At 43.6% G+C, this 27,730-nt stretch overlaps 1 protein-coding gene across 20 annotated transcripts in view; it reads right to left on the reverse strand.

Moving 5' to 3' along the window:
* Nucleotides 1-27,730, reverse strand: part of LDB3 (LIM domain binding 3) — a 150,176-nt gene that overhangs the window by 82,117 nt on the left and 40,329 nt on the right. For all 20 annotated transcript variants that reach the window (XM_079975642.1, XM_079975640.1, XM_079975637.1 and 17 more), the window contains one exon: nucleotides 5,823-5,974. In XM_079975642.1, the coding sequence (XP_079831768.1) occupies nucleotides 5,823-5,974 (152 nt within the window). The remainder of the gene's footprint in view (nucleotides 1-5,822; nucleotides 5,975-27,730) is intronic.

A 27,730-nucleotide genomic window follows, 5' to 3' on the forward strand; every position in this document is an offset into this window, starting at 1 on the left:
CAAACACACCTGTAGTTTCAAAGCAGCCCACTTTCAAAAAATCCTGTTCTTTTCATTTCAAATTCTGATCCCAAATTATATTTTTCAGGTTATTAATGCAGCTCTGATATGCAGAAAACAGAAAGGAAAATAATCACATGCTCAGACAGCCGTGTGAGAGCTGCACTTCATGTGATTCAAAGGATTTTTGAATTTTCTCTCCATAAAGAGCCACTCATCAGAATGAGAGTTTCATCTTTCCCCCTTCCTATTCATTTTCTCTGTGCATTGAAAGACAGAATAACCAACATTTGTGCTTCTGGATGAATGAAGGAAATGTTGACAGTTCCAGAGAATTACTTAACTATTTTATAGTGCTGTCATATAACCACACTTTGGTTTCTTTAAGTATTAATGTGAAATGAAAGCCACAATTGCAGTGGCATCTTCCAACAGCTGGAAGCTATCTAGCCTGCTAGCCAAATAGCATTCAACGCCCTGTAATGCAATCTGGTTGGCAGATCAATTACACCTGAAAACAAAACAAAACAAAAGCATCAGCCACTGAATCAAATATCAGTAGATGCAAAAGAGAACAGATCAAGTATACTCACCCAAAGCACACTCGCTACCTATCTACTTAAGAGTACAAATCTCACCTCTGAAGAGGATGAAAACAGTCAGTAAGACCACTTGCATCAAGAAGGTTGCAACATAAGACAAGGGAATCAATTCAGTATTTTTAAAAGTGGTTGCCGAACAAGATCTCCCAAACAAATATACCAGAAAAATAAGCAACCTACTTGGAAATGTAGGGACAAAGAGGTGCAATAGCAGTGCAAACCACAGCATTTATAGCTGCATCACTGCGAGTCCTTATATTTCACTTTAACTGTCTCAATCCTGGTCCTTCCTGGCCCAATATAGGTCATTTTAGCCTATGCCTTCATAATTTGCTGCTTATTTTGTCGATTCTCTAAGCTAATCAGCACTAACCATAAGCAGAAGGTAGTCTTGTGGCAGATCTAACCTGTAATAACTCTTTATCATGGCTTTATTCAGTCCGTGTCAAGCCATCAAGTGAGACAGAAGCACCATTAATGCCTGCTGTGACCTTTACACAGCGAGCACAAAGTAATGTTGCAGAAGGAGATTATCTTCAACAACCCACCCAGGAGATATATACCCCAGACAAATGTGAAGGTTTGTTTTTACATTACCTTCTCCATTGGTATTTTGGGAGTGGGGTTCTGGGTGAGCAATGTACATTCCGCAAGAATCTCTAACCGCGAGGTAGGTTCTTCTGAGTAATAAATACTTCTGTGCCCTTTAAAGACATGGCATTGATTGATGGTCTACTGGGTCTCCGGTGAAGCTAACAGGGTTTATGTGATGCATTTAAAACTGAGCTCTCCTCCACATGCAGCGCAACAACTGACAGTCTCAACTTATGCATGTCTACTCAGAAGTAAATTTTATTGGCTCCAAAGGGGCTTGCTGAAAGACAAGCACATACAGGCTTGCCATAGGAATTACAATGCACTCTTAATCTAAGGCAAATAAATACACATCCCTCTCAGCATTTTTACTATGTATATCTCCATGGGAAAAACAGCTAGTTAAAAATGGTAAAATAAAAATAAAAATACGGACATCGCCTAGCCAATGTTAAGCACCTTTAAAACCCATTGATTTCAAGAGGAGATATTGAAGTACATGCTTTAACTTTCCATTTGAAATCAATGAGTCTTAATAGAGCATAACTTTGTCTCTGTTTTCCCACAGGATAGCCTATAATATTACTGACAGACTGCCCCACAATTACAGATTCAGTTTTATGCCAGCGGTTGTCTGGCTGATTAGTATTTGACTACGGGTCTGTCTACAGTTCCCTTGCTTCACATTTTGCTATGGCTTTGGCTCACATAATTTAAATTCAAGTCATTTTCTTTGGTTATCTGCTCATCCAGGAAATTGGTGCACATTTTCTTTTGCATGAAGTCTTCGGGTTATGCTAATAAAACGAGGTCAGCTCTCTGAATATTTGGTTTCATTTAGAGCAAAGTCCTGAAGATAGGTTGCATGCAAAAACATTAAGACACCAGGTCATCCCTGGGCACAAGTAGGTAGGACTTACTATTCTGCCCCTGTTCTGGCAATAGTTTTTTTAAGGCTCTCAGGTGACATGTGCAATAGAAATACTTTCCCCACCAAATCCTGGGTTAAAGTCTAGAAAAATAAAGTTCTGGGTTCTATTTATTTCTTGGACGCTGATAGTTCTGTAGCAATGATGGGGACCTACAGGCTGGCTTCTGTGATCTCACCAACACACACACACCAATTCACAGTGAATTTTTTTTCTTAACCCCCCCTTTTTTATAAGGCTATGGATGAACACATATAATAAAGCACACCCTACTTTTCTGAGCTGTGAGAAGAGGCTACCTCTGCCTGGGTCTGGCTTCCTTTTAGAGGACAGATCACTGGAGACTTAGATGTTTTTGTGATACTTTACATACATTCGCACACAAATAGAGTACAGGTGGAGACAAAGAGCACAAGCACTCCTGGTGTGCAGCAGGCCTCACTCTCTGTTCCAAACTGCTTCTATTGCTACCGCTCTTTCACACATACAAATCTGTCCCTCTTGAGCTTCACGGGGAGTCACCTTCCCCAAACAGATGGCAATCTCCATTCAGAACATCCCAGAAAAAAAACAGCTAATCTTTGCTATCCATTAGGTGACATTTCCCTGGCCACTGTGAGACATTAGTTATTAAACTGCTTAACTCTAGGCTCAGGCCTGCACTTTCAGCGCCATGGATAAACATATTTTACTTTGAAAATGTATCTAACAAATCACACAGCAGAAGAGGCAAAGCTGGGGATTGATTCACGCGCTGATCCAGCATTCAACTTCTTGGTGCCTACATTTCCGCCAACAATTGCAAAGCCAAGTTCTCGCTGCAGATGAAGAGCCTGTTGTTGAGATCATTTAAAAAATGCTACATCTGTCTTCACCCTAACTGCATTTGCACACATCAACAGGGACACAGACCGGGGGTGGGCACAAGCACAGGCATTTACTGTATGCACTAGACAACTGTGGTGCCCAAATCACGGCAACCTTGAGCAGGGAAACAATTTGAATCATGCTACCAATGCTTTCTATTACGTCTGCTTCAGATGCTGTCACCACAGATGTTAAATGCCTGATTTATGACTGAATCTGCTGCAAAAGAACATTTGTCTCCCAGCAAACTGCCAATGCTTTTACAACTGGAATCAATGGCAGTTTAGGAGGAGTGTCTGCACTGGAAGTGAGTTATGTTAGAGGCAGTTGCTTAGACTGGGAAGAGAATACCATATTTGATTTTTTTTAAAGTCTCACAGTTGTTTTTTTTCTTACCCTTAATCTACCAGGTTGCAACAGCATAAGAATTCTACACAAGTTTTTATGAGGTCAGTAAATATTGTATGAAGATCCCCACCACCATCTGCAAATATCTGTCACTATCTGGATGTGGTGTAGAAGCTTCATCTGAAGGTCAGAAAACTCTGGAGCCACTGATGTATATTATAGTTGCTGTAAAGGGAAGCACATGAGACTTGTACTTGAATAATGAAAAATGAAATCATCTGTGGTCAAAGCGAGTTCATCCGTTATCACAATAATGAACACTACAGAGATCATGGATCATTTAAATTTGTATATATAGAGCTAAGCAGTACTTGCCCGGCTGCATCACTTCAGACTGTCGGCAGATGATTCCTAGTTTGAGCAGTCTCCAATCTCATACAGTGGACACTCGGGTTGCGAATGTGATCCATGCGGGATGCACGTTCACAACCCACAGCATTTGCAACCCGCGTCTGCAAATGCGCGGGTTGCGATTTGGTCTTCTGCGCATGCGCAAAGCGTGATTTAGCGCTTCTGTGCATGCGCAACTGCCAAAACCCAGAAGTAACCCATTCCGGTACTTCTGGGTTTCGGCAGTCCATAACCCCAAAAAACGCAACGTGAAGTGGCTGTAACCCGAGGTATGACTGTATTCATATATATCCTGCAGACAATGGAGGAAGGAGGGTCTTCAGCTCTAAGGCTCACTTCAAGGCAAGTTTTTGCTCTATAACCAACCCTCAGTACTTGTTTTTATGCCTCTCTTCCATTTTATTTTTTAACTTCTTTTTCCACCAATCGCTCAGAAGGGGCTCAACTCACCCTACTCAGCGCTTCATCTCAACATTCCATAAACTGCTCTTATACCATAAACTGGCTTCTTTCTCTTCCTCCTTTACAAATCACCCAAGGTAAGAGATTATCCTTATTGCATACCCATCACAAGCCAGGGCAGTGCCAAGTTTCAACCTTCCCCTATAGCAATCAACCTACACCTAGGCAAAACCACTGCAGATAGCCATGCAGAATCACCCATAGGGGTAGGCAGAGAGGGAACTCAAGTTGCACTGCTGTTGGGGTGCACTGGTGTCAAAGCCTCACAGCCTCTTCATTAGGTCCTCTTGACCATCATATTAAGGGCACAAGGTCCCTGTGAAAACTCAATGCATATTGATGGCCACCTGTCATGCATGCTTCAATTGAGATTCCTGCATTGTAGGGGCTTGGACTAGGTGACCCAAAACATCCTTAAAGAACATGCCTTGTAACGCTTGACTCACACTTATTCCCATTTTTAAACCACGATGTTATTAATTTTTAAAAACAAACTTGGCCATCAGTAAAAAATAAATAAATGAAACAGCTTATGGTATATAACGTCATCCAACTTGAGATAGTCAATGGGCTCAAGCTAGGGTTACTAAATGTGGATTTGAAAAATACTTGCTTCTGGGGTTGAACCAAAGAGGGGAAGAAGACAGGGCAGGGCCTAGGAGGTAGAGCTGCAACCTTAGCAGAATCGTGAAGGGCAGTGATTGAACTTGGTAGGTTGAGGTGGAACAATTTGCCACAATATCAGGATGCAACAACAAGTTCAGAACAAGTGGGAAAACAACACACCTCTAGTTTTGAAATGTTTAAGTCCAGTGATATACAGCTGGTAATTCTGCACAGAGTTCCACTTTGCTCACAACATGCAAAATAAAATGGCATCTGACACATATATGGGATTTTAATCTTGATGATAAAGCAACTTGAGCTTAATTCACACAGGGAGGCAGTGGCTGCCTGAAAATGCATCCATGTAGAGCAGCATAAGCAAGTCTCATGTGGAAGCACCAGTGATAGAGCTTGAGCCCAGTGGCTACCCAGCACATGCCCCAGGTACTCCTGTGGAGTGATTGTTCTCTTTGAATCAGACCTACAACCAGGCCTACACAGCAAAACATTTGAAATTTCCATCAGATTCCATCATCAAAAGTGGCTTAGCAAGCTACTTTAGATGATGCTACCTTCCTATACAAGAACAGGATGTGCAAGTTCATCATGTTTTCTGTCCCCAGCCCAACAACATCACATCCAAAATGCAGCCTTTGAATTATTTTCCACTCTGGGGTGTGTGTGTGTGTGTGTGTGCATGCACATGCAATACAAAATTGGCTGATAACGCCAAGGTTGCAGGTTCGTTCCTCTATGGGAAAGCTGCATCTTCCTGCCTTGCAGGGGGAATGATCCTCAGGATCCCTTCCAACTCCACAGTTCTATGATTCTAAGAAAGGGAGGTTTAAAGGCTGCATTTACGTCATGTGTTTGCACAGGAATAGGAATCATGAAGAACCAGGACACCCTGCTTCTGCACTTCAACACAATGCCCACAACAACACTCTTAAGGTGGTGCCTTTTAGCCATCTCCCCACAATCGTAGTAACTTATCTCCTCATACTTTTGAAGAGTAAGAGACAGGTTGTAGCTGGCTGATTTTATCTTGTTCTGGGCCTCTAGGTGGGTCATGCCATCTGTGTTGACTCCATCAATTGCTACCACCAAGTCCCCCTGGTTCATCTGGGACTGAGCTGCCTTGCTGCCTGGCGTAATCTGCAGGAGGAAAAGAATGAGAGAGATAAACAAAGGCCGTCAAGACACAGCACAATTCATCTACATATATGCTTGCATCTACTGACCCATGTGCTGTCACGGTCACCTACAGCTGACAATTCAAAGTCAAATCAACCTGATATCAGAGGGATGCACTGGATTTCCCTGCTCTATCCAACATCATTTCCGTAAATCTGCACACTGCAGTGAAGATCTACTTCTCAGCCCCACTCATCTAAATTCCTGCTAACAAAGCTGTTTCGGGGAATGGAACATACCTAGGTATTAAGTTAGCTGTTCTGCAGAGAGATAGCATGCAACAAACATTGCACAAACTCTTCTCACAAGATCCTTTCCTTGCTCCTTGGCACAGGGATTACGGAAGTTCAATCCTAAAGGTCTTGTTTACACTAGCAGGTAACAGGTTTAAATAGATGCATCACTGTTTGAAATGAGATGAGTATTAGCTCACCTTTAGTGCATTTTGAAATTTACAAACAAAAACAAGGTCATTTCCATTTATTCCCAAAGTGACTGAAAACAGCAGAAAAGGGCTATTTATCTGAACTTGTTTCTTTCTTTCTCTCTCTCTCTCTCTCTCTCTCTCTCTCTCTCTCTGACAGAAGATGTTCCTTCATGTATAAGGGCTACTGTCTGTGAATTGGACCTTTGTTCATTCTAAATGGTAGCTTCCATCCATTCACCAGCATTTGTTCAGGAAACTTATAGGTCGATTATGCCCATTTTGGGATATTTATATAATAATACTGCCATATACTGCTCAGCTTCTCACAGCCAAGGGTTATTTTAGATACACAGGAAGCATAATGTTAGTCTTTGAGCATATGCAGTTAAGTATAATTAAGCTCCCCTCTCTGACAACTAGGGTCACAAAGGAAGGTTTCCAGGTTTCCAGCCCCCATCTTCTCCTCTTCCTCCTCCCTCCTCCTCCTCTTCAGTCTTGGGCTGCCAAACCATGACAGATCTTGACAGAGCTGAGGGACTCATGACCTTGTCCCCTGATTCAATAAGCACCTCAACCACCCCCCACCATTTTGCACCTCAGCAGCTTCCCCCCAAGACTATGTTTGTTTATTTCATTTATTTAAGAGACCCTTAGACCAGGGGAGGGGAGGGAACTGTCTTCCAAAATGGGTTACAAACATTTCCAACACGTATCCCATAAGAAACAGCATTAAAGCCTTTAAACATTTAAAGTATCCATAGCCATGCAGAAAAATACAAACCAATTGACCTTAATACAAAAATCAACCACCACACAGCCTCCAACTTACAGAGCCTAATTAGTCCCCAAAGGCAGGGTTACTTTAGATACGAATTAATAATGATGATGCAAGTCTTTAAGGTCCATTTGGAAATAATGAGGGCCTGGACTTGCCTGATACCACATGGAACTGAATCACTAGCCAGGGAGCCAGATGCGGTTCCTCACTACCTTGAATGCACCAGGTAGGAGGCCAAGGAATGGAGGAGGGCCCATTTTCTGGCTAGAGCATTGGCCCTTTAAGGACTCTAGTTCTCAAAAGCAGGTGGAACCTAGGAGAGGTTGACTGGATATAAGAGGCTCCAACTCTCACTCAGAGCTCTCCATGGTGCTGCAACCCCTGATACGTCAATAAGTCTTGCTTTGTAGGGTTCCTCTATAAAACCAGACCAGGACATCACCCAAGGGTTCAGGCAGAAGACTCTTTAAGTCCAATTCCTGGGCCCTGTGAGAGTACTGCCCTCAGCTGCTGGCTCCTGTATGTGCAAGGCAGAGGCAAATGGTGATGAGAATCTGAAGTGCCTAAAGGAAGGGCTCTGCCACAGAGGAGGGGGCTACAGAGCCCTTTACCTGTGCCTCTGTTTTGTGCAGAGGACCAACAGGCAGAGCAAACACTGCTGTGATTCAGCCCCTGTTCAGTTCAATACATGCCTCTTGGTAAAAACAAAAACTATATCTACAATAAGTTTATATTAACGAATGCAAAGTCTGCGATAAAAACAAAAAGCAGGGGTTTGAGCCTGGCTAAAATGAGCTCTTTAAAAGAAAAGAAAGACATCTTTAGCCGTCACCTCTATAATACTATACATTTCCCCCATCTTGAAACATAGATGCCCATCTTGTCATAAAAATGTTAACTACTCTGTTCTGCTGACATATCTGCATTCAGGAAAGCTGACACCTAGTGCTTCACACCTGCTTGTACTTATCAAGAGTGGAGATTCATTGCTGAGCCCTGACTCCCTTGCTGAAAAAAGCCAAAAGACGGCCTAAATTTGGAATTCCTGCTCAGCACATCAGCCTCGCCCCCTTCTTTCTTTAACATCACCCCATGAACTCACAATGAATCAAACACTCCCAGAAATATATATTGTAAACTAGTCTTCTTTCTGTTTCCCTAATTTTTGCAATGTTTGTGTGCGGGTGACGCCAGACAAATACACCCCCTTGTGAAATTGAGGTGGGAAGGACCTTTTAGGAAGGCTGTTCGCTTTTGGACATGCTAAACTAGAATGAGAACTGGCTCATTTTAAAAAGGAACTTTCCAATCTCTGGTGGGAGTGAGGGTGAAGAAGAATCAGGGCGTTGATCCCATAAAGCAATGCTGAAGCTCCCTAGGAGCCCTGGACAAACTGCTCTGAGATTCACCAGCATATATCTATATAATAAAGGACCTGTGTTTTTAAATTCAATCTTGCTCCCTGGGGAAATGCGATGACTTCTCAGTACTCCGATAGCAGTGATAAGAGCTGTACAACAAAGTGACAAAGCTGGATAGAAAAGCAAACCTGCAGAGCTCTTGAAAGAGGATGTTCTTTAGCCAAGGTTTGTGAGTCCAAAATGACTGCCTCCTCTCAAGGGCTGAAGTATAGCTGCTAAAATTAGATGCTAATTGGCCTGCACAATCTTACTTCCAAGAAAGCTAAAAGCATGCAACTGGGACCAGTGCAGGGGACACTCCGTTATCAAAAGCGAGCGACGTTTCAGTACACTGTGACAGATAAGGTGAAGCCAGCTCTGAAGTGTCAGGGAACATGGGGGAACTATCTTGTTCCAATCTAGGAGCAAGGAACGAATTGAAGTGCCTGTGTCTGCTTACACAAGGAGCTTGTGCACTGCAGCTGACCACAGGTCAAGAGGGCCCAGAACTGGTTCTTGGGACTGGCCACCCCTGCCGCATCTAAATGCTGCCAAATGGGTAGAACAAAATATCACGAGGCACAGCTTTTGCTGGGCTGCACCATTTCAGACTGCAGGAGAGGGCTGACGTCTTTAAATGGTCACCTGAATCAAAACATTTTTGAGAATATACTGAACTGACAGGCAACAAATAGGAATTCTCATAAACGGTCGGGTACACTCCAGTGCTAAATATCGTTGAACGTTGCCTGTGAAATCAGTCAAATATTAAATACTGCTACATGGCAACAAGTACTGCTTTCACAGAGAAATATCAAATACCTGCACAGTCATAACCAGGGCTAGGGGGAGATCAGCTTGGCCCTTTCCACCAGCCAGTGAAGGAGAAGCTGTATGTTTTAGTCTTCTATCACCATTCCTTTTCCATTTTGTATCATGTGTGTGGGCGAGGAATTACCTTTCAATATCTATACAAGGTTTAAAATTTTCTATCGGAAGCAACAATGTCCTTTAGTGGGTTGGGATCTGTACTGCTCATCTGTTGTGTGTGGTTATTATTGGCTGTGCTTGTTATAACTAGTTTTAGTGTTCACATTGCATTTGTAAGCCACTTGGCATCATTTTTATAAGGAAAGCAGCTAATAAATATCCGTAATATTAGCAAGACACAATCCAATGGCTTTTGAGGCAGATGGATGCCAACAAGAATAATAAGAATTATTATTACTGCCAAATATCAAATATGTACTGAACTCAAGAAACATTAAAGGTCAGATGCCGATATAAAGTATTCATTGAACAGGCAGCAATGCTGTGAATATTCCACATGAAAATTAGCAGAGTTTGAGCAAATTTACTTGAAACCTGATCATACAATCAATCTGCCTCAAGCTGGGGTTGAGGGTCACCTGTGTCATCCTGTTCAACGAAGGATATCAGCACACATTCGGCCCAGACATGTGGTAACACATCTTTTTTAGTGCGGCCCTTGGTGGGGCATTCTTTTAAATGTGTTAAAATCATGCGCAGAGTAGGTGCAACGCAGCACATGCTGTTTCTGACCCCGGATCCTCATCACTGCTGGCTCTACCCTGACCTTCCTGTGTTGAGCAGGAACATCTGAAGGGATATTAATGTGCTTTTATGAGTGCATTTAGAATCTCCCCTGGGGTCAGGAACTCTTCTTAAGGGGAGGCTTCTAAGTGTGTTCAGGCAAAGGAGTTGGAACTAGCATGTGCCGCCACAACCCCTCCAAACCATCACAGATTTATTAATCACCTTCTAAACCAGTGTGTCAATGTGATCTACACATAAGATAACTGAGAACAGTTAAAAGCACAAACAAACAAACAAAACTAAAACTAACAAGCAGACAATATCATCATCGGCTCCCAGTACATTTCCGAGCACAATTCAAAGTGTTGGTGCTGACCTTTAAAGCCCTTTAAAGGTCTCAGTCCAGTATACATGAAGGAGCGTCTCCACCCCCCATTGTTCTGCCCGGACACTGAGGTCCAGCGCCGAGGGCCTTCTGGCGGTTCCCTCCCTGCGAGAAGCCAAATTACAGGGAACCAGGCAGAGGGCTTTCTCGGTAGTGGCACCCACCCTGTGGAATGCCCTCCCACCAGATGTCAAAGAGAAAAACAACTGCCAGACTTTTAGAAGACATCTGAAGGCAGGCCTGTTTAGGGAAGCTTTTAATGTTTAATAGACTATTGTATTTTAATATTCTGTTGGAAGCCGCCCAGAGTGACTGGGGAAACCCAGCCAGATGGGCGGGGTATAAATAATAAATTATCATCATCATCATCATTTATTTATGCCCCCACATCCACTTTCAAAGCCTGACAGAGGTGTACCCACTCAGTGTGTTCATTTCTCTTTCAATTCCAGTGAGTTCCAAGTAGAAAACATATTAAAATTCTCTTCCAATTCAAAGAGCTGTGCTGTGTTTTTGAGAGACATTTAAATCTTGTTCATTGATTATGAAGCCCCAGGCTGTTCAAGATAGTTGTTGCATTTTTGCCCCATTTTGTGATGTTCTAAGCTCCATCTTCCTCTCCTAACCTTGGCAAAAACTAATCATGCTTATTACTATTTGCACACTAGTAGTTTCAATTGGGGATTTTATTCATAGAATCATAGAATCATAGAGTTGGAAGAGACCACAAGGGCCATCGAGTCCAACCCCCTGCCAAGCAGGAAACACCATCAGAGCACTCCTGACATATGGTTGTCAAGCCTCTGCTTAAAGACCTCCAAAGAAGGAGACTCCACCACACACCTTGGCAGCAAATTCCACTGTCGAACAGCTCTTACTGTCAGGAAGTTCTTCCTAATGTTTAGGTGGAATCTTCTTTCTTGTAGTTTGGAACCATTGCTCCGTGTCCGCTTCTCTGGAGCAGCAGAAAACAACCTTTCTCCCTCCTCTATGTGACATCCTTTTATATATTTGAACATGGCTATCATATCACCCCTTAACCTCCTCTTCTCCAGGCTAAACATGCCCAGCTCCCTTAGCTGTTCCTCATAAGGCATCGTTTCCAGGCCTTTGACCATTTTGGTTGCCCTCCTCTGGACAAGTTCCAGTTTGTCAGTGTCCTTCTTGAACTGTGGTGCCCAGAACTGGACACAGTACTCCAGGTGAGGTCTGACCAGAGCAGAATACAGTGGCACTATTACTTCCCTTAATCTAGATGCTATACTCCTATTGATGCAGCCCAGAATTGCATTGGCTTTTTTAGCCAATTCCTTTTACTTCTGGCAATTGCACTGGGATTACTTTAATTTACTGACTCCCCCAGCCTGTTCTGTCTAATGCAGCTCAATGAAAATAATGTAAGTGCTCCATATTTTCAAGTTGCTCCAAAGGCTTTTTATTTTTCAACCTATTCAGCATATCCAAGCTGTAAAGTCACATCCTATAAGGTCACTCAAGACAATACAAAGGGTTTTGAATGTGCTACCCATCGACCTGAAGTCCGTTTTCATATTCAGCTGCTTAAAATAGCATTGACTTTGAATATGACCTGATGTTCCAGGCACTGCCTTGCTGCTCATGTGACTGCTTTTATTGCCATTATTATTTGGTCAAATGAGAGTGTACACTTCGTATTCCATACATATTACATGTAGTCTCTGAGAATCAAGTTTTCTATTAGTCTAAAACATTTACCGTAATTACCCTAGCTCTGTTTGTATATGAAACACAGACCAAGAAAAAAGCAATATAACTTAAACTGTGCTTCATTCTTTTTGCCGTTTGGGGTAATCATAAGCTGTATTTCCTTAGCTTCCAAAAAAGTGAGAGGGAGGGCAACTTCCTTTGCAAGCGGTAAAATTCTGGATGCCAGTCTACTTTAGCAAATAGTATCCCTGACCCCCCAACCCATCCCAAGAATATTGCTACGAAGGTTGCACAGCAACATCCAATCTCTGCTGAACAGTTGCAAGACTCCATGGTGTTCCAGGCACCTACCCAAGGTCATGTTTCCTTTGGGAATCAATACATGGCAGAGACTGTCGTCTCTTTAAGAAATATGGTTTCTTTTACACATATTTACACCTGAAGCCTTCAATGGGTAGGGGGTGCAGAGCATTATGCCCCAAGAGTGTCCCCCATGGCTCCCCTCTTCAGCAAGCTTGGGTTCAAAGCAGCAGCCAGTCATGGCTCCCAGTCTCTCAGTGCAGTCTCCTCCAGCCAGCGCCACAAAGAGTTCTTCCCACTTCCTGCTTCTCCGTCCCAGAAAACCCCATGCCAAGTAGCTCCTCCCCTTCTTCCCGCTATCCCAAACCAAGTTTTAGAAGGTGACGATTTACCCACAGCCTACATCATCGCTCAGCGTAACCTTGGCAACCTCCGTTGGCACAGGCCCAAGGATTTCCCTGTGATGCGCCATCAATACTTTTTGTCATACTTAATGGCTCATATCCCAGGTGAGGCCCAGGCCTGGAAAGGAAGCTTAGCCTGTATTTTGCTACTGGCCTGGCATCTTCCCTTCAACACTCCAGATATGAGCTCAATCCTACCCCTTTATTAATTTCTAACATTCACTAACTCTAGCAGTTATGGATGCCCTTGTACCCCCAAAACTCTGTTCCCCCAGATCTGCAGCAACAATTTCTCAAGTTTTACAATGCAATTCTGCATATCACAAGAAGATATTCTAACTTAATAATAATAATAATAATAATAATAATAATAATAATAATAATTTATTTATACCCCGCCCATCTGGCTGGGTCCCCCCTGCCACTCTGGGCAGCTTCCAACAAAACACTAAAATACAATAACCTATTAAACATTAAAAGCTTCCCTAAACAGGGCTGCCTTTAGATGTCTTCTAAACGTTTGGTAGTTATTTTTCTCTTTGACATCTGGTTGGAGGGCATTCCACAGGGCGGGAGCCACTACCGAGAAAGCCCTTTGCCTGGTTCCCTGTAACTTGGCTTCTTGCAGTGAGGGAACCGCCAGAAGGCCCTCAGCGCTGGACCTCAGTGTCCGGGCAGAACGATGGAGGTGGAGACGCTCCTTCAGGTATACTGGACAAGAGGCCGTTTAGGGCTTTAAAGGCCAGCACCAACACTTTGAATTGTGCTCAGAACTGTACTCTATGGCTTACGTACTCTGTGGCATACGCTGGGCAGGGGGAAGGAACCACAAGCCCAAGGTCCAAATTTGGCCCCCAGGACACTCCCTCAGCCCACATCCTCTCCCAAAAGCCATACCCAAGCCTCACTGAAATGAATGGGAGCTGTACAAGAGCACTGGGGCAGCTCCCACTCATTTCAACAGGGCTTGTGTAGAATAATTTCCCTGTTGGGTGTTACCCTCTTCAATAAAAAGAGTGAACAGAGAGGAAAAACAGTGTCTGGCTCTAGAATTACTTTCATTTGTCTTTATTTTACACCTTGGAGGAAGATAAAATACAAGTGACTTTCAACCTGAAGTCAGCCATCCAGAATGCTATTTGCCTCTTCTGTGTCCTTTGTCCTGAATAATGGAAAGTGTAAATATTTCTGAAACTACAGTTAATCTTTCCTCTCTCTCTCTCCCTCCAAAGACAGCTATGGTTGATATTTTTGGCTACCATCTGAAAGAAAAGAAAATTGCAGCACAAAACTCAGGCCTTATATTTCAGTCAGCAGAATGTTTAACCAGCAGGTGTTCCATTCAAAGCATTTTGCAACTTTGAAGAAACCTTTACACACTATTTTTCCAGTGGAGAAAAACCAAACCAAACAAACAGAAAACAATAACCATGGAAATCCAAAGTACAAATGTTTGAGGCACAACAAATCTGTTGTATCCATTGTTGATTGTGCTGCACATCGGACCCCCAAAAGTAAGAAAGAGTTCTGTCTTCCCATCCTATGGATACATTAGGACCTCTTCCCCAAATAATCAGTTTTTGTTTTTTTTAAGGACATTTTTTACCTACAGTGACATGGAGAAAAACATGCAGACCACATTTTACTTAGCTGCTCAGCAAGAAGTAAACTTGTTCCCAGCTTCCAGTGTCCTGGCACTGGGGTGAAAGACAAGCAATGTACACTTCCTTTTAAAAAGCAATATATTTCCAAATATAAGAAATGACATTTACTTTGGTTTTTGGTGCTTCACGTTTACTTGCAATGCCCTCTTCGCATCATCCCGCTTTCTGATTACAAAATATCTGCCTGTAAACTTAACAATGTTCTTTTTTATTTTAAAATAAAATAAAATATCGCATTTTTCGCTCTATAAGACGCACTTTTCCCCCTTCAAAAATTAAGGGGAAATGTGTGTGCGTCTTATGGAGTGAATGCAGGCTCCTTAGCTTCAGGGATAGCAATGCGAAGCCTCCGAAGCACAGAGGGAGAGCTCCCCCCGCGCTCCGGAGGCTTCATGTTGCTTTTGCTGAAGCCGCCTGAAGCCCCCGGAGCGCAGCGGGAACTTCCGCTGCTCTTCGGAGGCTTCAGGCAGCTATCTGCAATCCTTCGGAGTGCAGCAGGAGTTCCCACTGCGCTCCAAAGGCTTGCGGATAGCTGCCTGAAGCCTGAAGCCCCCAGAGCGCAGCCAAACTCCCGCTGCACAGTGCCCCTTCAGTGAAGCGGGATGAGAAATGGAAGGGGCTCCGTTTCTCCTGCCGCTTCACTGAAGGGGTGCTGAGCAGAGGGGGGAGAATCCCCCCCCCTGTTCTCCCCATCCTATGGTCCGGTGCGTCCTATGGTCTGGTGCGTCCTATAGAGCAAAAAATACGCTAATTGAAACTTAGAGGGAGGTCCCCCAAAAAGCCAAGGGTAGGAGGTAGGGGAAAGATGCATTACTTGTCACTAACAATATGACAGTCATTATCCTAGAATATTGACTTGGAATGATTGAAAAAATGATATGCCCCTACTTAAACTCATGAGTAAAAACAATGAATAAGTGGGGGTAGAGGGCTCCATGGTCTAGTCCCGTACCTGATGTCATGGATGCACTGCCCCCCCAACACCCACACACTGAAATGGGTGTCTAGAGAGGGGGGAGACTATCATATAAGCTTCCCACCATCAAAAGTCTACACCAGTGCATAGAGGTCAGGAGGCTGGGACAGGTGATGTTAGGGGCAGACCTAGCTAGCATGGACCCTATCACTTGTAAGATAAAAGCCAGAACAGAATTCTTGTGATATATACTCAACAACCAATCAACAAATGAGCATTTATTGTTCGGAATATGGATTGTGCAGAAGGGCACTAAATGGGAATCCAAGTGCTTTAATTTAATGTAGTATCCATTTTGCACCATTCCCCCCTAATAATCTCATAATGATCCTGGCAGCAGCTGCAGATGAATGGCAGGCACAAGGTCATCCCGTGTCAGGACCTACTGGTGCTAAAACAAGGAACATTCAGATGCAGAGTCTGCAACCTATTGCGCTCATCCACTAGAACAGAGCTGGTGAACTTGTGGCCTGTGGTGCAAATGCACCAGCAGGAGTGCTGGATTGACTCCACCAGTGTGTTTACACTGCACCAACCTTACCCCTCCCTACTCTTGTATGCAGCAGTGACAGGGAGTAGAGATAATATATCGAACAGATGGAAAGCTCTTTAATCTGAGTAGGCTGAAAGCAAAGAATAAGGTTACCATAACTTCTATCATAGAGCTTCAGTATACTGATGACAACGTAGTGTGTGTACACTCAGAGGATGACCTCCAAACCATCCTAAATATCTTTGCAGAAGCTTACGAAAAGCTTGGCCTATCGCTCAACATCCAAAAAACCAAAGTGCTGCACCAACAAGCACAAAACAACCCCTATGCAGTGCCACAAATCCAACTCAATGGTGTAACATTGGAAAGTGTCTATCACTTCTACATCTTTCCACAAGGGCCGACATCGATGCTGAAATCCAGCATCGCCTGAGCTCTGCGAGTGCAGCTTTCTCCTGATTGAAGTGCAGAGTGTTTGAGGACGGGGACATTCACAGGGAAACCAAAATGCTTGTTTACAAAACTACTGTACTACCAACCTTACTGTATGCTTGCAAAACATGGACCACTTATAAAAGCCATCTCCAACTACTTGAAAGATTCCATCAACAGTATCTCCCCCAAAAATTCTACATATCACTTGGGAAGTCAGGTGAACTAATGCCAGTGTACTGGAAGAAGCAAAGATTCTTCAACATCAGCTTTGCTGGACTGGTCATGTTGTTCAGATGCCTGATTATTATCTTCCAGAGCAACTACTCTATTCCGAACTTAAAAATTGAAAGCATAATGCTGGTGGTCAACAAAAGAGGTTTAAAGACTCTCTCAAGGCAAATCAAGGCACAAATGTAGTATAAACACCAACAACTGGGAAACTCTGGCCTGCGAGCACTCCAGTTGGAGAACAGCCTTTTCCAAAGGTGTCATGGACTTTGAAGACGCTCAAACTCAGGACGAAAGGGAGAAATGTGCTAAAGAGGAAGGCAAACCCTCACCATAATCAACTCCCACCTGGAAACCTATGTCCCAACTGTGGAAGAACGTGTGGATCCAGAATTGGCCTCCACAGTCACTTACGGACTCACTGTTGAGACAGTGTTCATGGAAGACAATTTTACTCTGCTGTGAGTGAGCGCCAAAGAAGAAGAAGAAGAAGAATGCAGCAGTGACACAGCTGGAAGGAGGTTAGGAGAGCAATGCAAGCACAGCATGCTGCCCACTACTGCTAATTATATCCTACCCAACCCAATAGACCACAAGTAAACAAAGACACAGCATAGCTTGGCACCAATGCTACATGTATTGCATAGCATGGCAGAACAAGCCCAAAGAATAGTGTGTTTTCCTGCAGGGCATTTTCAGTGGGTATGAGTTGCCTAATTAAAGTCAAAAGAATTTTTGAGGCAATATTTGGTCCGAATGCTTTTTGAACCAAAGGACCTTTTTTCCCAGTGGATGCCCACCTGTAGTTCTTCCTGTCACAACAACATGCAGAGAAACAGCCAGTCAGAAAGCTATTGTTCAACAGACAAAATCATTTTTGAAAGGAAGAGAAAGAGCTGTCTGACTCTTCTCCTCCTTTCATCATCTGGTGTGAAATGAATAATTCAAGGCTGGCAAACAAATCAGACGATTGAGCGAGCACAAAGTGGTTGTGTTAATTTGGGATTCCTCATGCCTGCAACATGGCGATCACATTGTAGTAGGGGGTGAAATCTGCTATTGATAGTGGAGGAGGGTGGGGTGCAATTAAAAGCTGTTTCATGCACCCTTGGCTAAATTTCTATGGAAAAGTGGGCTTCATCCATTCATTCCTGCAGCCAAGTCACATGCTTGTTAAATTAAAATGACATTTTTTGGGTTTCATCAAAGAAAGTCATCGTGAAAGAATGATAACCACAGCAGTGTACGGAAGGGGAAATGGATCAGTGAAACAGATTTCATATTGGGTCAAAAGCAGAAAAAAGCCTTATCTTCAGAACAAAAACATCAGTGTTGTTAGGTACTTAGATCCTTTGCCAATGGGGGAACCAGGATTTTTGCCAGCATGAACTGAATGGACAGGAGTCAGGTGGGTTCTGCAGCATCCAGCTGCACAGGGTGAAGACTTGATGCTAAATTCATTGTGAATGGTGAATGTAATTAGCTGCCATTCCATCTCCGGAAGTGAGACTGTAGCATTGACCTGACTGTATGGCACACTTTCAGTTCTCCACTGAAAGCCTTTTGAAAGCTCTTTAAACAGCAAAAGTGTATCAAAGATGCTTGGGGAAGGGCTGTGGCTCAGTGGCAGGGCACCTGCTTAGCATCCAGAAGGTCCCAGGTTCAATCCCAAGCATCTCCAGCTAGGGTTGGGAGCGACCCCTGTCCAAAGAGAGCCATAGCCAGTCCATGCTAACAATACTGTGAAGAAGAATGGGGGGCTGGCGGTGCATGGCATGTGACATCACACACACAATGTCCTGACACCATGCATGTGACGTCAGGATGTGAGAGGAGCTGGGGTTGGAGCCAAGTGTGGTGGCAGTACAGTGGCAGCACGGCTTCAATGGCCACAGGTACTCCTGCTGCTGCTGCCACTGGCTGGGGCTGCTTCCTGCCACCTTTGGACTGGGGGGGCTCCTTCCCCCAAAACATTGGGGGTGCCAAAAGGGCCCGGCTCATAGGAGATGGTACCCCTGGATTCAGTATATCAGTTTTCTATGTTCCTGGGGGACTCCATAGTATGTTTAATTGTGTTACTGTGCCAGAGTCACAGACATGACAAACTGATTTAATACCTTCAGTGCCTTTCTGATCAATCTTCATATTTCTACGATATGAAGCAACAATACAGGCTGAGGGCGGTGTGCTGCTAAGGGTGCTTCTTGATGCCTCTGTTAAGACTAACGGTAGTGTAAACAAAGCACTTGAAATAATATTGTTCACTTGAAATTATATCGTTAAAGGGGTACTTCTGGTTTTAAGGTTTCAAAAGACTGTTTCGGAGTGATGATGAACTCTAGGTCCATGTGCCGATCCTGGAAGCTCACAGGGATTGCCTCTTTTATCCACTTTTCATCAGATCAGCGCTCTGAAACAGCATGCCAGTCACATACCATAAGGTTACAACACCTGGCAAACACTGGCAACAGGAAACAACCTTAACCTGTCAGTGATTTAGTTGTTTGGCTGAAACACATCAGCCAAAAGTTGTACGTGGTTGAGTTCTATTTTCATCCCCTTCAGTTCAGGGTATTGCCCATTAACAGTTGGCCCGTCTCCAATAATAATCATTAGCAGCTCCTGCCACCACCCAAGTTTAAAAGCTTTTTAGGTTTTAAATGCTATTTGTGTGGCTCAGATCCAAGATCCCTTTAAAACAAGCCTGTCTTCGTTGGAGGCCTCACAGACAGAGCAGTCCTTGCCTTGCGATAAGGCGGCTCTTTTATCAGATGATGCCTAAGCGTAGGAAAGGGGTGGATTTGAGGTTAGGTCAAAGCTTATTTTTAGTCCACCATTCAGCCAAATAGCCCCTAAAGTGGCTCACAGAGGTTCTAATACAAAGTTACAAGATTCAAATACCATAAATCAAATCAAACCCAGGAACAGTAAATCTTCAAATCCAGCAATACACAAAACAATTATCTTAAAATAGTGGGTGATACATAAAACTGGTGTGTGTGCTGGGCCCATAATAAAAATCCTGGTGGAAGCGCATGGTCTGCACCAGAGGTGGGAAACTTACTTCAGGCTGAGGGCCGCCTGGGAAATCTTCCAGGGGCCACACACCTGTGGTAGATGAAGCCAAGATACAAAAAGTAGTTAGTGGCAGAGACAACAGTGGGCAGCGTAGCACATGGGACTTCTCCCTTTGTGCAGATCACAAAGCCGCACACAAGCCAGAGGTCCACATACGCAACTCCATCTTCCATCCAGGCAAGCAAGAGGCATTATCACAGCTTCGAGAAAAGCACTTGAGGAAGCTGCAGAGCACAGACATTGGCCTAGGGAGTCCTGAGGGCCCCCTCTGAAGATCTCAGCAGGCAGGCAAGATCACAAGGGAACAAGGGGTTTGGGTTACATTAGACCTGTGCTTTTCATGGCAAAGTACTTTTATAATCCTTTTAATAATATTCATAATTTAGTTGTCTTTATTAATTTTTAAAGCATTGTTGCCCATCTTGAGCCCAATGAGGATAGGGCACATCAATAATAAAACATGCAAACTAAATGACTACATTTCCATAGCCTTATAGTGTTTTGTTTTGTTTTTAATGGCAAAGCAACATGCTAACGATTGCCCCATTTTTCAGATTATGGAGGTGGGTTGGCACAGGTGTTTTAGACAGACATAATATTCTAGGAGTGGTAGAAACTAGAGAAATTCAGTAGGTGATGGTTTTCCCACTATGCATATGCCTGTCAGAAGCAAAAACAATAGTCTTCTGACATCTTAAAGACTAACCATGTCCACAGTGGCATGAGTATTCATAGGCAATAGCAAATTCCATCAGACAAAATTGCAGCGGTGGAGGTGGCTGAAACAAGCACAGATCGCATGAGAAAATATCTCTTAAGTCCCTTGCTTATCAAAACTCTGGCAAACCCCTGTTTATTCACTGAAGCTTTTAAATTGCTTTTTTAATTAAAAAAACACACCATACTAATAACTAACGTTGATTGCTCTTTTATTTGCTGCCTCATCTTTTATTTGCAGTTTTATGCATTTGAAACTGCTCAACCTTGTAAATCACCCTGGAGTAAATTTTGACGATGGGAGATATAGAAATAAACAAAATGAAAATGCCACAATACACTTGCTATTTTTCCAGCTGCCATGAAATGGAAAACTAGGGATAGACAAACAGTTGATTTTGGTTCTCTCAGTCTCTCACTTTTCCAATCTTAAATTCACTTTCCCACATTTCTGAATGGACTCTTGGGCTGGGGAACTGTTTAAGGGCAGGGATTTGTTGCTGTTATTGATTTTTTAAAATATCTTTATTTTTAGATCTTATTATGGTTTATGACCTATGTGGAAATTGTTCAGATTTGTTGTGTAGTTTTTGACATGTTTAATTTATTATGTTTTTAGGGACGCGGGTGGCGCTGTGGGTAAAACCTCAGCGCCTAGGACTTGCCGATCGTCAGGTCGGCGGTTCGAATCCCCGCGGCGGGGTGTGCTCCGGTTGCTCGGTCCCAGCGCCTGCCAACCTAGCAGTTCGAAAGCACCCCCGGGTGCAAGTAGATAAATAGGGACCGCTTACTAGTGGGAAGGTAAACGGCGTTTCCGTGTGCTGCACTGGCTCGCCAGATGCAGCTTGTCACGCTGGCCACATGACCCGGAAGTGTCTTCGGACAGCGCTGGCCCCCGGCCTCTTAAGCGAGATGGGCGTGCAACCCCAGAGTCGGACACGACTGGCCCACATGGGCAGGGGTACCTTTACCCTTACCTAATTTATTATGACAACTTCTGCTTTGTTTGTAATTCTGGAAACCTTTTCATGTTGCAAGCTGCTTTGAGCATGGTTTTAACTATGGAAAGGTGCCATATGAATAAAATAAGAAAGATTTCTGCAGCAATTTGCTTTCCAAAAAAAAAAAAGTCCTCATGAAAATTATTCAGCATTTTAGTTCAAATTTATTCTAATAAATGTATTTTTATATACAGTGTTGACTACTGTACACATTTTAACAAGGAATTTTCCCCAGTATACTGCATTTTTGTATGTTATTCACAAATAAATTCATCGTTATGCACTTTCCCCTAATATATGCACTTTTCTGAACATTTTTAAAGAACTGCACTGCAAAATTGAGGTAAGTGAGACAGCTGAAGTATGGCTATGTTTTGGTTCTTTTGTTTCAGAAAGTGCGTAAGTGATAAATTCACCTTTAAACATGAACTGTTTGATAGTGGTGATGATGCAGGAATGTATTTAAGTGATCGAAGTAAAAAACTGCCAAAAAACTGTGGCCCATTCTTAATATTATTTTCTAAGTACTATATTATAAGTATGTATATCTGTATGCATATGTATGGTTTTTTTTTTAAATTGCATGTATTGAAACTTCTAAGATGTCTTGTTTCCATAATAATAATTATTTTTACTGTATTCACCTTGATTTTGAGCATGCTAATTTCTTTTCTTTTTTTAAGTTTGGGAGTTTAAAGGAGATTCAAATGTATACTGACAATGAGCTGTATCCCACTAATTTGTTCTGTCAGTGCAAGGTTTTCTGCTTGCACAGAATAATGCTCCCCCCTGCACTGCCCCAAATCTGTTCTGGGTTCCCCCCCCCCAACCTTCTACAGCAGATTTGGGGAGGCTGCAAGGCAAGCATAGGGAGAGGAGGTTGGTCTCTGTAAAACAGGTTCAGCAAAAAGCTGGCAGTGGAGAACATCAACTGACAAGCACTCATGATGTCACAAAGACACCTCCCTACAATACCTGCAGCAGTTTTGTATTTTTCAATAATAAAAAAGCATGCTTTAGTTGTTTTAAAAAAAATTTTTTCTTTGCAGAGGATGAATAAGTGGATAACATCCTAAAACAGCTGCTTTTGCAAACTACAGGGATGGGAAATGAGTTGAACTGCACATCCTGCTCCCTTTATTTTTTGTTCTCTTTCTATGCACGTGCAGTAAATGGAACCTTCCTGATTCTGATTAATCGGTAGGGGAAGCTTCTCAGTACTTTTTTCAAGGAAAAACCCTTCCGACAGCACAGTGACCAGCTCAGCATTCCTCAAGGGTGAAAATGAACTATAGTGGTACCTCAGGTTAAGTACTTAATTCGTTCCCGAAACTGTTCTTAACCTGAAGGACCACTTTAGCTAATGGGGCCTCCTGCTGCTGATGCTGCGCCGCCAAAGCAAAATTTCTGTTCTCATCCTGAAGCAAAGTACTTAACCCAAGGTAATATTTCTGGGTTAGCGGAGTCTGTAACCTGAAGCGTATGTAACCTGAGGTACCACTGTATTAGCTAACAATGTGAATTCACATTGAAAGGGAGTGGCAGGGGAGACTCCCGGGAGACACACACACATATCAAACGGAGATGTATTAATAACTTGCTCGCAGCCCCACAATGACTCAGTTGCATGTACTTCTAGAATTACAGGCTCCCCACCCCAAAGGACGGTAAACTGACACACCCTCAATGTTGAAGAAGGGTATGGATTAGGCTCTGCTTAGAATGAATTGGCCAAGGGCAACTCAGGATTAAGAAGAAGAAGAACATAACTGCTTTGGATCACCTTTCTAAGAATTTACAAGGCTGGCTTGTACCTTCTGGGTTTATTTTTAGCAAATATATTCTTTATCCAAGTTCAGGATACCTTTGCATGGAAAACAAGATCTGGGTCCAGATTGAGGTAGAAACAGGGCCAGCTGCCCTTTGCCCTTGCACACTAAATATAGCCCCAGGCTTTGATCCTAACCAAACTCAATTCCTAGTTCTGTAGCTCAAACGTAGCCCTGGTTCTCTCCGTGGTGCTCCTCAGAACAAATTGCATCAGCACCAGAGCAGTCATCTTCCTTGGCCGTCTCCCATTAAAATGCACTGCATGTGGACCCAAGTATACTGTACTTGAAATGACAGAGACCCTCTCCAGTCCTCAAAAAAGATGGCCCCTTTGAATATTTTTGCAAATTCTCTTTGGTATGCTCAATCGATCCAACTGGCATCAACACCACAAGAGGATGTCCTTCTTGTAAATGGTCAAGTACAGGCATACAGCTGCTTGGAGAACTGGCCAGTGGGAACATTTCCACGTGTGGCAAAGGAGGGCTATTTCACACCTAGTTCAGAAATGGGGGAGCGCACTATGCCAGCAAATGCTACAGCTGATCAACTAGTTCCCCTTGTGGTGGCGCACCAAAAGTGTGGTAAATTGCCATAGTCAATGGGGTGTATTCACTCTTTCTTAAATAAAGAATATTTAACCATCCTTCCTTCCAGTGTACTGCAGCAGATCTTCCTTCCTTCCTTCCTTCTTATTGGATAAACAGTCACCTGTATGTAGCCAGAGTTAGAATCTTTGGCTATTTAAGACAGGCCTGCCTTGATCTGGGCCCCTGCAGATATTGTTGGCCTACAACTCGCATCAGCCCTGACTATGGGAAGTTAGAGCCCAATAACTTCTGGAAAGCTGAAGGCTGGGAAAGCTGCCAAAGACCCAACAGAGGACAAAATATCGGTTGTTCAGCTAGTCTCTCTCTCTCTCTCTCTCTCTCTCTCTCTCTCTCTCTCTCTCTCTCCTACTTCACAGGATTGTTGTGAGGATAAAAAGGAATAATTGCATTTCCACCCCGTGGTGCCCCTCAGAGGAATGCTGGGAAGCAAATGTGATAAAACAAAATAAATAAAATTTATGTTCTGCAGACCATCAGTTTAAGAACCATCTGTTTTTTGCGTGTTTTGGTGGAAGCTGCTACAATTCCATCATCTTTGCACTGAAGCCTGTGGGCTTCATTCCCAGTGCATCAGCTGGATAATGGCCGAAACCTTGCAGACAATAAGTTATCAGTCACATCCCTGATCAAGGCCCTTATCTCCGTTTGCTTTTTCTGTCCTGCATGACCCTGTAAGAATGTGCAACACGATAGCCTGGGAAGACGAAGAAAAAGTAACAGCCCACCAAGCTGGCCTCTTTTGGCTGCCGTCCAGCAATGATAGGGATTCATGCTTGCCATATGTAAAGGCTGATAAAAAGGTAGTATTCTACTTATACTAAGGCTCCAGGCTTGCAAGGAGGAGGCATGCAGATAACAAGGCCCTCCACCTTTCTCCAAAAAGCTAGGAAGGAAAATAAAGTTTCAGTATTAAAGCTAATGCCCTATTTCAGCTACCAGTGTATATTGTTTCTATAACACTTTAAAAAGCATTCAAGTAGTTTGGCGAGGTACTGATAATTCTCTTTTGGACATCACCCCACTTGTTGGCATCCATCTGTCTCGAGAGACAATGTAGTACGCCTCCAGGGGTGAAGTCAAACCGGGGCCTTTCTGGAGTGTAAGTCTGGGCAGTGCGTATGAAGGTCTTGGGATGCCCAGATGAGAAGACCCACCCACCCCTTTCCACTTGTGTACACAAGGATAGATTATGTTTTCATGTGAAGGTATATATAACTGCAAACCACTACATAAAGCTGTACTGTGAATAAACAACATTTGTGTGTTGCAAAGGATGTTGCAACAGCCTTTGTGTGTTGCATTTGTGTGTTGCAAAGGCACACAGCATTCGTCTCTAAAATTCCAGAATAATTTGTTGCTTTTTGCTGCAATAGGCTAGCACAGATGTTGGGTCAATCATTTATCTCTGTCTAATCATTTCCGTGGGGGACGCGGGTGGCGCTGTGGGTAAAACCTCAGTGCCTAGGACTTGCCAATCGTATGGTCGGCGATTCGAATCCCCGCGGCGGGGTGAGCTCCCGTCGTTCGGTCCCAGCTCCTGCCCACCTAGCAGTTCGAAAGCACTCTTAAGTGCAAGTAGATAAATAGGTACTGCTTTATAGTGGGAAGGTAAACGGCGTTTCCGTGTGCTGTGCTGGTGCTGGCTCGCCAGAGCAGCTTCATCACGCTGGCCACGTGACCCGGAAGTGTCTTCGGACGGCGCCGGCTCACGGCCTCTAGAGCGAGATGAGCACGCAACCCTAGAGTCAGACACGACTGGCCCGTACGGGCAGGGGTACCTTTACCTTTAATTATTTCCATGCACTGCTCTGGTTTCGCCAGAAGCAGCTTAGTCATGCTGGCCACATGACCTGGAAAAACTGTCTGTGGACAAACGTCGGCCCCCTCGGCCTGTAAAGCGAGATGAGCGCCACAACCTGAGAGTCGTTCGCGACTAGACTTAACTGTCAGGGGACCTTTACCTTTACCATTTAATCTACCCAAAAGTTGTTGTGAGGATCAAACACTACAACCTCAGTTGTGTTTCCTTCAAGCTTTACAGGTGGTAATATTTCAGTCAGAAGAATAATCAGTTGTCAAGCTCCATGCCTTCCCAGCATCGTAGTGAAAACTACTGGGTGATATCCAGCAAAATAGTTCCATCTGCACAAGGACTTTTAGCTGCATAGTAGAAATTTCCCACTCTCTCTTCTCCCTACTTGCCCCCCTGCATGTACTGTAAATCTGCTCCCAATGGTTGACATGCATGCGCATTTAACTGCGCAATGCATCTGTGTCACCCAGGAGATCGCAGCCACAGAGATAAGAAAAGAAGAGGCATTTTGTTGTCTGGAGAGGTCGCTTCCTGGTTCGCATGGAGAAGTTGTTTTCAGTTCAGCCCAGCAACGGAAACATGTAGCTGAAATGAGGGAGCACCAGGTGTTGAAATTTTGCACCTCTAAGAATTTGGGAATTTGGAAGGCTGCAATTTGGCCCAGGGCCTGAAATTTCTCCACTCCTGCATTTCATGCATGTTTTTACAGTAGAGGTGGAGAAATGTTTCTAGCCCAAGGGCTGCATTCCCTAGTCTTGGGCAAGGGCAGATGCAAAGTGGGCAAAGCAATGAATATATGTATATTTTTCCTTTGTACCACTTGAGGTTCTTCTTTAATTCAGAGGCTGGATCTGCTGAATAAGATTCCAACTAGTTCTCCCATTTTATCCTGACTGCACTCTTTGATGCTCGAAATTCTGCCCTGCCTGTTGCGGATGTCTTATTCTTCTTGTATCTACTACAAAGAAACCTGTGGCACTCTTAAAAGACCCACAAATGTATTATGGCATGAGATTTTGTTCACTTCATCAGACATATCTATTTGCATTTGCTAATGCCATCTGCTGCACAGGGTATAACTTTGGAAACCACACACTGCTGTGATTAGAAATAGCAGAATCAAGAGACACTGCCTTTCTTTTTAAATGCATGTGCTTGTGGGACTTCAACTACTTAAAAAGACCACTCAATAGAAATGGAGTTAATTATAAATGAAACACGTTCTCTGCTCTGTGGCATTTAGAAGCCCTGGCCTTCCTTATTTGATTTGCTGCATGATCTGAGGTGTGCTGTCAGCTGAGGAAATGAAGAGACAGAAATGCACTCATTTATACAATATTGTGAGCATATAGGGTGACAGGGGAGGAATGAACAAGGAGCAGCACTGCACATTTGTTTTTTCAGATGCCAGCTTTCAGAAGTGATTGTGCTCACTGGAGAGTTGTGAAGCAGATGGGACCTAGCCGAGTTCTGAAGACCCCCAACCCATAGCGGCACCTGGTTACATAAATACAGTGTTACCTCGTGTTACAGACACTTCAGGTTACATACACTTCAGGTTACAGACTCCCCTAACCCAGAAATAGTACCTCGGGTTAAGAACTTTGCTTCAGGATGAGAACAGAAATCGTGCAGCAGTGGCGCAGTGGCAGCGGGAGGCCCCATTAGCTAAAGTGGTACTTCAGCTTAAGAACAGTTTCAGGTTAAGAACAGACCTCCAGAACGTATTAAATTCTTAACCTGAGGTACCACTGTATATAAAAAGATCAGCGGGTTACGGATTGGAAAGCAAGTGTTTTCGCAACTAAACCAGAATCCTCCACGTATTAACCTACATCCACATTCTAGAACTCAAGCCACATTATCCTGCTAAACAGGTAAAGGCTGTGTTCACTCTTTGTGCTACAATACATATGTGAAAGTCCTGCACCAAG

The sequence above is a fragment of the Podarcis cretensis genome (assembly GCF_951804945.1).
Source record: "Podarcis cretensis genome assembly, chromosome: 5".
Classification (NCBI taxonomy): Eukaryota; Metazoa; Chordata; class Lepidosauria; order Squamata; family Lacertidae; genus Podarcis; species Podarcis cretensis.